Source organism: Periplaneta americana, chromosome 8 (genome assembly GCF_040183065.1).
Source record: "Periplaneta americana isolate PAMFEO1 chromosome 8, P.americana_PAMFEO1_priV1, whole genome shotgun sequence".
Lineage (NCBI taxonomy): Eukaryota > Metazoa > Arthropoda > Insecta > Blattodea > Blattidae > Periplaneta > Periplaneta americana.
The window spans coordinates 177,123,441-177,136,078 of NC_091124.1; the positions used below are offsets into that span (position 1 = coordinate 177,123,441).

Genomic DNA, 12,638 nt, shown 5'->3' on the forward strand with positions numbered 1-12,638 from the left:
TTCGCAACTCTGATCCGCTGCCCACTGGAGAGTAGCACTGTTCTCTGACACTACAAGAGATCCAACGCAAGAGGACTAATAATATAACTCGTTATAAGTGACTAAGTGGCCAGTATCCAACGGAATAAGCACCATTTTAAATCACAAAGTGATTATTTTTCGCATATCATGATATGCACCTCTGCACATGTATGGACATTGTGCCATTGTCATACATCTCTATGACGCAGTGCATGAGGGTAGGCCACTAGAGGGAACCCAAGAAGTGGAACTTAAACTGAAAGGATTCGATCTGACATTGGGATGGGAATCCGATGTGGCTTAGTGGATAAAGCATCAGCACGTAGAGCTGAAAACCCGGGTTCAAATCCCGGTGCCGGAGAGAATTTTTCTCTGTTCCCCTCTTCCTTTATCATATGATGACGCAGAATTTCTGCACTGAAATATTATCATATGTACTTCGGTACATCGTAATATAAGCCATACAGAAACCAACATTTTTTGTATCTATGAATGTAGCTAGCCATGTTTTTAGCCTGTCACATGGTTTAGCCAGTCTACTACAGTCAGAACAGATGGACCTTAAGACATGCATTGAACTATGTAAGAATCTAGAAAGAGAACTGGAAGATTTTCGTTTAAATTTTCAGCCAGTGAACCTAGGGGCAAAAAGTGTTGCTGAACTTACTGGAATTACGCTGGAAATTCCAAGAACTGCAGGGAGACAAACAAGCATTCTAACTTCAAGACAGAGAGTCCTGAAGAGTATTTTAGGCTTTCAATTCTCCTTCCCTTCTTAGACTATTTTATTAGGCAACTGAAGGACAGGTTTTTAAATCGTAAGGGAATCCTGAAGTCCATACAAACTTTGCTGCCTAAAAACACAATGAGAGCATCAGATGAAGATTTAGAAACTGCTGTTGAGGCTATAGTAAATCAGTGGCCCAATGATGTTGATGCATCACCAGAGTCTTCCTTCAATGAATTGAAGATGTGGGAAAAAATTCCTTCATCAGAAAAATCTTCACCTAATGCCTACTGATTTTATATCATGTTTGAACAGGTGCAATGAAATTATTTTTCCCTGCGCTCGCAAGGCGCTGAAACGTTTCTGTATGTTGCCTGTAACTACAGCAACACCAGAACGGTCGTTCTCAACATTGCGGTATTTGAAGACTTACTTGAGGAGCAGACAGATTAAATGGACTGGTCTTGATAATGATACATAAAAATATAGAAATAAAAGCTTATGAAGTACTGGATGAAATATCTAAGAAGCCTCGTCACCTTCTTCTTTAAATATCATTCTGTCATTGCTTTTGTATTCATTCATTATGAATATATTAAAATTCAAAAATTGTGGTTTATTTAACAACGCTCGCAATTGCCGAGGTTATATCAGCGTCACTGGTGTGCCAGAATTTTTCCCGCAGGACTTCTTTTACATGCCAATAAATTTACCAATATGAGGCCTGTCACATTTAAACACACTTAAATGCCATCGAACTGTGCTGCGATAGAACCTGCAACTTCGAGCACAGAAGGCTATACCGACTACGCTACTCAGGTCAACTTGTAAATGTTTGTGACTCAGAAACAAATTGTGAGTATATAAACTTATTTCTCATTACTCCATTTTTACTATCTCCTCAAATCCCTCCCCGAAAAAAAAATCCTGCGTCCGCCCCTGTTTCAGTAGGTAGTGTCTTCTTAGCCGATCATTATCATTATTATTATTATTTATTATTATTATTATTATTATTATTATTATTATTATTTGGCCTTGTGCTGTTGTTTTGCACGTTAATATTCTAAATATATAAATAAATAAAAAATAAATAAATTATTATTATTATTATTATTATTATTGTTATTATTATTACTATTACTATTATTATTATTATTATTATTATTATTATTATTATTATTATTATTATTATTATTATTATATTCCCATGTTCTTGACAAGAAATTGAAAATTTTACAACTCTGTTGATGTAAACAGTAACACAGATGTAGCAAGTTCTCCTCCTGTTATAGCCTTAGCTACCTCACCAAAGGCAATACAAAATACTGCTCAGAGACCATCTAATAAACAAAAAAATGCAAATAATAAAGAACCATTAAAAAACTGTGTGAAATTGCATCACAATGAAATACATCACCAAAAGAATATGATTAACTTTATTGTTTTGGCAAATCAGTTGTGTGCCAGCTGAAAAAAACTTCAAGGGTCAGTTGCTCTAAAATCAATAGCATATATTGAATCTTATTTAGTGCAGCGAAGATAGAAAACTCAGAAACAAGTGCAAGCACAGGATCCATATTCACCAGCGTCAATATCAACAAGCAGCTATGAATGCGCTTCATATTTAATGATGGAGAACATATTGTCTAAAGCAATCTATTCTACCCTCGATCAGGATAGGGGCTCTTGATCATTGTAACAGATCTATCAGAAACACTTGCATTGTTTTAAGAAATAAATTGACAACTGTTTAAAATTAAGAATTTCATTTTATTCATAAATTACTTTAATATGATCTCTTTGTGCAGAGCAGACATAACACAAATACTGCATTATAATAAAGCAAAAGAATCTCCAGACGCTAAATATCGCAATGTAACTTAATTATCGATTTCAATTTTGGAAGTAAAGTACTGTATCTTTCATGTATGTATTCAACTTTCGAATGTAGGGTGTTATAAGTTGTAGTACTGTCCGTTACTCAGGAGAAGACGAGCGGAAAGAATGTGACCTTCTTGACTATCGCTGTTGATTATTATAAACATTGCTCAGATAAGCATCCCAGTAGCCGGGTTATTACTGTGCAGGAAACATGAGTAACAATGCGTATGGAAATTAAAGCTGAGTTGAACAGAAGGAGACCTAATGTTTCCGCTTACTGCAGTACAAATATTGCAAGCGTTGTCGTATGTTATCTGTTCACATCCCTTCCTCCTCAGTCCGCTCTCGTTTTCTCCTGAGTCACCGACAGTAAATTATCAAAGTTGTCTGTTGTCATCCTTAAATGATTTCTGTAACAATAAGATCTTCTGTTGAAAGTTCTTTGAGAAATCTCGCAGATGTATCTAAATTCTCCATCTGAATACTATACTTTTTCATCCATATACACGACCATTTCTTTTATGTTTTTCTCATTATCCCAAGTCAGAAATCGTTACCTCAACCAACAAACTTGCGAATATCAGTCAAGTGACATGAACAAGTTCAACTTCACTTGACATGTTATGTCCTCGTGCAACATTCAGGTAGCAGCATCACTTGAAAATGGCACTGGCGAGGCAAAATACAGAATCTGTGTAAACCTTTATTGGCGCAAAAGTACAACTGGCGTGTTAACTGGCGCCAATAAATCCATGCATGTGTAAACCCACCAATACTTAATAATAATGTTCTACTTTTCTTTGCAGAGATATTCAGATAAATCATATAATACAGTAAACTTATCAAGAAGATTGAACCTTGTATGTGACAAATAAAAAGTTTGCATATCACACTAAACACAGAAACCTGCAGAAAAGTATATTCTATTATCCATGTGCTAAAAAGGATAAATGTTCATCTTCCCTCTTGCTTAAAAATGTCCCTTGTGCAGACCTTTGTATTTCCCTATTTTGACTATGCTGACATTTTACTGACTGACCTTTCCAGCGACGACAAAACGAAACTTCAACGTGTTCATGATTTGTGTGTACGTTTTTTAACCAATGTTCGTAAATATGATCACATTACCCCATCCCTGGAAGCAATAGGTTGGCTTAAACTAGATAAGAAAAGAAATTTACATTCACTTCTCCTTCTCTTCGAAATCTTGAACTCTTCTATTCCTTCGTACCTGTCATCTCGCTTCACTTACCTTTCATCCCACCACAATCTGAACACACGCTCTCTCCATGAAACAATACTAACAATACCATCCCATCGCACCTCCTCATACTCATCCTCTTTCACAATAGCCCTGCCAAGACTCTGGAATTCGTCACCTGCTAGCATCAGGGACTGTCGAAATAAAATTCAATTCAAACGCAAACTTACTAGGCACTTGGTCAGTAATTAAGACTCCTTCAGACGTGGTTTCCTGTAAATAGTTCTCTTAATCTATCACAAAATATTTCAATATCCGGTAATTTCATCACTATAGAATTTTGTTATTGTAGGTTTAATTTATAATTCAGTAAATACAAAAATATTCTTTGTTCTTAACTTCTATGATAAAATGTCTAGCTTTCATTAATCAGGTATTCTTGTCGTACTTCAATTTTTATTGTAATTGTAATTGTAAATGTAATATTAATTGTAATTTTATTGTTCATGTTATAGTTGTAATCTCTTGATAGAGGGGCAGAGAAGGCCTAACGGCCTTATCTCTACCAGGTTAAATAAATAAATACTAATGCTAATACTAAACTTTAACTAAGCCACCTGATGGTATTAAACAGTCCTGATCTTGTCCACAGAGACTCTTCGCAAATACCCACCACTTCCACTGCTGGATAGGGTGTGTCTGCGGGACTACAAGGTGCCGGGTACAGATCTCGTCATCGAGAAGAACACCCCCGTGTATATTGCTCTGCTGGGCTTGCACAGGAACCCTGAATACTTCCAAGATCCTGAGCGATATGACCCAGAGAGGTTCGAGGAAGAGAACAAGAGGCGGCAGAAGCCGTACACATATCTTCCCTTTGGAGAGGGCCCTCACAACTGCATTGGTATGTTTACGTCGAGTTATTCCTTAAGTGCAGTGAATTCTTTAATATTATTACTATACTGGTACAGAATTTCTGTAAAATATTCGGTTCAGAAAATTTATTTCATTAGAACACAAAATAATTACTGTCAGGTTGAAGCTATTGTACAAGGAAGTTCTTTACAGACGTCACTGATAGTCTCTCCAGACTCTCTCTCCTCTAGTTACCGGTACAAATCACCCATCATAAACTGTAACCCATTTTCTTGATTAAAGAAAGCTATGTGCAGCAAATCAGACTTTCACACTAGGTACTGACAATGCGATCACGAAAAAGCTTCACGAATTGTGATTGTTGAGTCATGGCAATATGTGCACTGACATTATCTCGCATGAAATTGATATAACAATTTTCTTCCTTTATCAATTCATGTACAGTAAAACTTCCCAATAGCGGACATCGCTGGGGAACAATTTAATGTCCGTTATTGAGAAGTGTCCGCTATTTAGAAAATCGTTACTATGTATAGAGTACATTTAAATTTCTCATACATATTCAACACTATATTTTACAGTACAGTACTGTAGACAGTGAGATTATTTACAGTATTCATCCAGAGAGAAATCATACCAGTAAATGTTTTGTAAATAAAATAAACATCTGTACCACTTCATCTTACACAAAGAAATCTAGAATTGCATTGTCAGTGTATGATTTTATAATAACATCCTTGTTTTTCAAAATTTCACTAACTTGAGTTTTTCCCACATTAAACTTTGTGGCCAGCTCACGAACACTTAATTTCTCTTTCTCAATATGCTTTACAATATCCACTTTCTCTTTTAGTGACAAACGTTTACGTTTTTGTGACATTTTTAATGTGACTGTACTTCCGAACACTCAACTTGACAAACTAAGAAAGTACGGATTGCTCACGTACAGTATCACAACTAACAACTGTGCTGCTTACCTTCAATAAAGTACAAGAACGTTCAAATGCACGATAATGATTGTTGCAAAGAATTCCGTTACAATTCCGTTTAATTTACAACCGTCTTTTTCTTTTTTTCTTTCACGCTGTCCGTTATTTGGAAGTTTTAATTGTTGTTGGGAGATACATTTCAGTGTCCGCGTCCGTTATTGAGAATGTCCGCTATTTGGAAGAATTTTATCATAAGGGCCAATGTTATTTTGCAGGGGAATTTTAAAATGTCCGCTATTGAGAGGAGTCCGCTATTGGGAAGTGTCCGTTAAGGGAAGTTTCACTATATTAAGATAACGGAACATTCCTAATATCCCTGATCACATATACATATATCAGATTGATCTTTCCCATGTTACGAAATGGTAACATATAAAAGAAACCAACCACCAAGATTGCCACTGTCGAAAATTAATTTTTTGGTAATGATTGCTAGATGGAAGTATTGGTGCAAGCTATTACCAGTGAGTTCTATAGTAAACAGGAGGCACCACCGCAATGCTCTTTCCTGCCTGAAAGCTTGACTGTAGACGCCATGTTGGTGAGGGTATTGCCCTCTCTTTCTAACTAACGTGTTTCAGTGAGTCTTTCATGAGGTTCATGTTGCACATGCGCAGTAAGCAATAAAGATACTGTTATTGTGTACGATAGCATTCACTGCAAGAGAGAGAAGGAGAATACTATTTTAGAAAGAAATAGCAATATGCTCAGGTGCTCAGCATTCCTGTCGTGCTTTTAAAGCATTGAGTTGTGCCTCCTGTTTATTATAGAGCTCACTGGCTATTACTCCATGCATTCCATGAGAGTTTTAATGTGACTTCTTTTGCAATTGCTAGATAGCAGCATAGTGAAAATGATAAAAGTTGTTGTTTTGAAAGTCCATTAGGCTGATCAATCTGTTATAATACGTGATTAGGGCTAATACCCTTCTATTTGTGAAAAGTGTAGAGAAATTTTCAACATCTTATCCTAGCATTTCCTACACAATTTTTGTGATGCTTCCTTTATGAAGATATCTTAACTAAAAGTTAATTGTTGAAGAACTTGCCTCATTTTCACAACTATGATCTAAATGTATTCATTCGGTCTCTCCAAATATATAGTACTTAGGCCTAAATTTATGTAAGATCTGTTGGCTCTTCCACCAAAGCTGTTAAGAGTGGAAAGCTGGTCTCGTCTGAGAACACATATTTCAAGTTCCTTGGTGTTTGTAGACCTTTCATGTATGGTACTGTACATATCTCTACTTTCTCTAATCTTCCTTACCCTTACATACAATCTATTAAAATAAGCGAATATGTTATAGTGATTAATATCTCCACGATGTGTGTAGAAATGTATGATATTTACTCAAAAAAAAAACATTTATTATGTTTTTAAGCTGTACAAAGTGCTTAAGTTTTACTTTTGTTTCCAGAAATGTGAAGTTTATTTATATATACTATACTCTAGGAAGCACGTACATTACTCTTTGTCTTTGTAAGTCGCTTATTAGAACTTATTATTTTATCTTTTGAGTTAATTTCCTGACAAGTATTTCCACTATATTGGTACAACTACAACAGACAGATACCCTTAAATTGGTTAATTGTCCTATAATATTTGAAGGATGATTGGACTGAATTACTTCAACTTTTCCCTTTCCATATCTTGGACTCAAAACTTTCACTTTCAAAATTGCAAACCTTAAGTATCAGTATTAGTAGCATTAGAATTAATGACATACTGGGAAGTAAAATAGCACATGAAAACCTGTCAAGAATCGACACATTATGAACCAATAATCCGCTCTCCCCAGACAGTAAATTGTAATAAAATGAAGTTACACATTGATGGTTAACAAACAAGGATATTCTTCTCTGAAAACAAGAACTAAAAGCTTCCGATTTATTTAATTTTTAAGAAATAAAGAGGAGGTAAAAACCAATAACATGTTTGCTTCGTAATAAGAAAATAAGTAGTCCTATCCAATCGTAGATAAGGAAAAATAAGAAAATATTTTATGAAACAAAATTAATTTGTATTGTAAATTCCCTTTTTCGTGAGTTTCAGACAATATGTTGAAATCTGCTACTTAAGTTTAAAAAATAGTAATTGAGGGGGTCCCGGCAAGAAAGTGCCCAGCCACATTTTTGGCCAAATTGAACTAATCATGGCATCTCATGGGAAATAATACATTTAAAATTATGGTGTCAAGAGTTTCTGCAGAAAACCTAACAGATGGCTCTATTATCTGTTGTATCTTCTTACCCTAATACTTCATGCATCTTCTATAATGGCAAGACAATGTCAAGCAACAAAGATAGTTTGGAGAGAATGGTACATAGGAGGAAGCTGAAGTTTTCTAATGTATCAAATGATGAAGGAAGTAATTCCAGCTCTGATTCTGAATATTTGTCACTTTCTGAAGGAGAATTAAAATCAAAAACTGAAATATAGTTAAATGTTGCTTGGCATTATATTGCCCTCAGAATGTTAAATGTAGATGTGTTACTTGGACAAAGTACGCATTTCATTTCATAAAAGATGTTTCTAACTGCTTTTTCATTATTTATTTAAAGTAATAATACTGTCCATTAATGTCTAACGTTTTGTTCCTTTTATTACCTTATGTGAGTCAAGATATTCTTAAATTTAAAATTGTTGCTTGGCATTTTCTTGCCCTAAATTTTTGCAACATGTTGCTTGGCATTCTCTTGTCCTAAATATTTAATATATATATATGAGTGCATTACCATATTATTGAATTGCCATCAAGTAGATTTTTGAGTAGTATAAACATATGACCTAATTTGAATTTTATAATACGGTATTTTATTTCTGGAAGAAAAAAATTCATTATTAAAATATTGTTTCAAAAATCAGCTTAAACATTAAACCGCTATAAATATTATAATATTTGAGATAGGGAAAAAACAAAAACATCACAGTGCTGGGCAAACAACAGGGTTTACAAAACATTGGGAAGATATCTTCCCAATGTATACCATTCTGTCGGCGACAACATGCACAGCATTTTGCAGATAATGTCTTGAAATATTGGCAATTTCTTGCGAGATGGCATCTTTCGTTTGCAGTAGGGTTGTTGGATGTGTCAGAAAAGCTCGTCGACCGGATTGAAATCTGGAGATCGTGGAGGCCACATTGTTGGAAAGTACCTACTGATGACACAATCGCCAAACATCTGCGTAATTTGTTTGCAGGGATAAAGATGTGGGGTGGAGCGCCATCTTGCATGAAAATTATGTTTTCCATATCGTGATTCCTCTGTCTAGGGATGACGAAGTTCTGTAACATGCTGTAGTAGTGATCCCCGTTTACTGTAACAGTCTGTTTTATCGCAATATTGTCCACACCTGTGGAGTGACGGTTAACCATTAGGTTGGGAAACCAGGTGGTCCTGGTTCGATTCCTGGTCAGGGCAAGTTACCTGAACCCAATATGAGCAAATACTGGGTAACTTTCGGTGCTGGACCCCAGACCCATTTCACCGGCATTATCACATTCATCTCATTCAGACGCTAAATAACCTAAGATGTTGATAAAGCGTCGTAAAATAACCTACTAAAAAATTAATGGTGGAGTTAACACGCGTAATTGAGGTTCGTTTTTCGACCAAAGTCATCAGTAAGCACTTTCCAACAATGTGACCTCCGCGATCTCCAGATTTCAATCCGGCCGACTTTTGGTTGTGGGGTTACCTTAAAGAACGAGTTTTCCTAACACATCCAACAACCCTAAAGATGTCATCTCGCAAGAAATTACCAATATTCCAAGACATTATCTGCAAAATGCTGTGCATGGTGCCACAGTCAGAATGCTGTACGTTGAACAAGAGAACAGCGGACATCTTCCCAATGTTTTATAAACCCCGTTGTTTGCCCACATTGTGATGTTTCCCCCCCCCCCATCTCAAATATTATAATATTTATGGGGGTTTAATATTTGAACTGACTTTTGAAATACCCTATATTTTAGGTTACTGTTTGTCTTTTGAGAAGTAACGAAATTAATATCAAGTTTCTTTGTCTTAAAAATGGTGAATAATAGTTGAAAATATAACATTTCTAATGTCAATAAAACTTCACACTATATAATTAGTAATTCTTTTGATCAAGACAGTGTCAAGCCACAGAACAGTATACATTATTCATTAAGATATAAATTTGTAATATAAAATAATAAAAAATGTGTATAATATATTTCATATTTTCATTAAAAATGTATCAGGGAAATTAATTATATCTATAGAATCAAAATTTAACTTTTTCTGTGATTTGAGGATTTGATCAAACATTCAACTTGCATTATCTCAAAAGTGTAAAAATGTGGCTTGGCACTTTCTTGCCCTGACCCCCTCAATTGTAGTATTTAGTTTCTTCCTTGTGTTATTCTTAGTATAAAATCTTTTATTCTATTCTATTTTTATATCAGCTTACTTTGTTTGTTCATTCATTTTAATTAAAATATAATTTTGTTCTACTCTATTCCAGGTCTGAGGTTTGGCCTTATGGCAGTGAAGACAGGATTAGTACACATATTATCCCAATTCGAAGTTAAGCCTTGTAAAGAGACTCCAATACCGTTGGTGCTGAGCACAAGATCTAGTGTGTTGGCCACAGTGAGTGGAATCCCACTGACATTCATCAAGTCGCAAGCACAGGCTGCATGAAAATGATCGTTGTGATGGCTGCAATTTACATATATGTAGCATGTAATTACTAGACTGGAACCTTCCTTTGTTTAAGAAGAATTTGAACTGGACTTCTTTCCTTGCTAGTGAAATAAGACGTTTCTAAGATTTGACTCAAGCAAATGAAAACAAAAAGGAGAGATCAGTGAAACTGTTACAAATTATTGTTAAAATTATCTAACTGAATTTTATTAGTTAATAATTGCAATTGTGACAACTAGTAAGATACTTCTATTCTCCTTCCCGCTTTTTCTTTTCGCTAGAAGGCAGAGACAGAGGTAGGTCAGACCTTCAATGTATTGTGAATGAACCAAACATTACACATATAATAAAAATAGCAGTAGCAGCTCGCCATCAAGTGAAGTGCTGTTCACATAAATGCATAAACAGTTTTACCAATACAGGGTGTTTCAAAAATAGAGGGCATAAATTCAGGTATGTATTCCCCATATGTAGACAATACAAAAAGTTCATTACAACATGTGTCCGGAAATGCTTGGTTTCCGAGTTACAGCCTTCAAAACAGTGATATTCACCGGAACGTTTTTCTTCCCGCAGGTAGTTGCCTTTACAGCAGATGTTCAAAATGTCCAGGCCTCACATCGTTGTCTCATGCCTTGCGAACACGATCCCAAATTCCAGGAGTATTGCGTATTTCCTCACAACCTGCCACAATTCGATTCCGAAGGGATTCCATGTCGGACACAGGAGACGAATACACCAGTGATTTTAAATTGCTCCACAAGTAGAAATCACTAGGGTTGAAATCAGGTGAGCGTGGAGGCCAAGCAATTGGGCCACCTCTACCTAGCCATCGATCAGGATACCTCTCTTGGTATAAACGACGAGCCAGCGCAGCATTGCTGTCCGCCTTAGTGTACATGAAGTGCATTTTTACCAGCTCCAGATTTGAGTACATGTCGCGCAATACAACGCCAAACACAACACTCAATGTACCCTTCGCCTCGGAATTAATTGTCAGAGTGTCCTCTGTTAATATATCTTCTGTCACGGCACCAACCTGCGGGAAGAAAAACGTTCCGGTGAATATCACTGTTTTGAAGGCCATAACTCGGAAACCAAGCATTTTCGGACACATATTGTAATGAACTTTTTGTATTGTCTACGTATGGGGAATGCATACCTGAATTTATGCCCTCTATTTTTGAAATACCCTGTATAATGAGTAGACCTTATATTCGTAAATTACGTACAATTTTACTAGTTCTAGAACACATGCAAAGAGGAAAATAATTTATTTTAGGACTCAACCAATTTCTTGCATACCAAGTCAATCCTCGTATCTTTTAAAGCACCAAGCCTGTCGATGATGCCTACATAAAACGTCTGATTTAACTGAGGGTGGATAGTATATTCTATGCAATACTATGGGGCTAATGATGAAAGTCCCTCCTGTGATGTAGCATTCTGAGTGAAATTTTCAATATTTTCAAACAGAAAAGCTTCTTTCATCGAAAGAATTTTTAAAGTTATTTTATACAACTTCTCTATTTTCTTAGCACTTTTTAAAACAAAGAACAAATGGAATTGTAGCTCGTCAAGAATTTAAAACATATTTTTATCCTCATATTTAAGTCTACAAAACGACATTTCTAATAAATTACAACTGTGTCATTTTCAGGATACATATTTCGCACTTATTGTAAAATCAGTGTAACATGTAAAAAAAAAAAAAAAAAAGACGCATGTTCTTCATTAGAAAGAAACCAACATCTTTGCTTTTACTGACTGCGAGCTAAGCATAGTTACATAACGTATTTTGGGGCTATTTTAATTTAATTCCTGCATAATCTACAGTCTAGAATTTCATCATCCAACTCGTATCACATAGGTTCTTCTTTTGATAAAGTCATATCAAGTGTTCATTGTTATTCACCTTTTTTATACTCCCCTTGATAAATACCGGTAGTAAATTAGATGTGAAAGATTACCGGTATAAAAAGTCTTGAAGAATAATAGTGGATCCTTAAAGAAACGACGTAAGAGACAAAATAAACACAATATGACATACAAAACATGTAGGACTAAGATAAAAAATTGACAAAAGACTTCTTCTTCTTCTTTTATATAAGTTGTAACCTGTTTTTCTTCACGCTTTATCCTGGAGATTCACTAGATGTTGATTGCAGACCATCTTTCCATCTTTGTTGAGGCCTTCCTATACCTCTTCTTCCTAGAGGTTTCATGTCCCTGGCTATTTTTGCTATTCTATCATCCCTCAGTCTTGTA

The 12,638-nt window shown here is 35.4% G+C and overlaps 1 protein-coding gene across 2 annotated transcripts in view; it reads left to right on the forward strand.

The window, feature by feature from the left end:
- Window positions 1–10,751, forward strand: part of LOC138705268 (cytochrome P450 6k1-like) — a 70,524-nt gene extending 59,773 nt beyond the window's left edge. For both annotated transcript variants that reach the window (XM_069834104.1, XM_069834103.1), the window contains exons 5-6: window positions 4,483–4,734; window positions 10,189–10,751. In XM_069834104.1, coding sequence (XP_069690205.1) covers window positions 4,483–4,734; window positions 10,189–10,367 — 431 coding nt within the window. In that variant the 3' untranslated portion in view covers window positions 10,368–10,751. The remainder of the gene's footprint in view (window positions 1–4,482; window positions 4,735–10,188) is intronic.
- The last annotated feature ends 1,887 nt before the right edge of the window (window positions 10,752–12,638 follow it).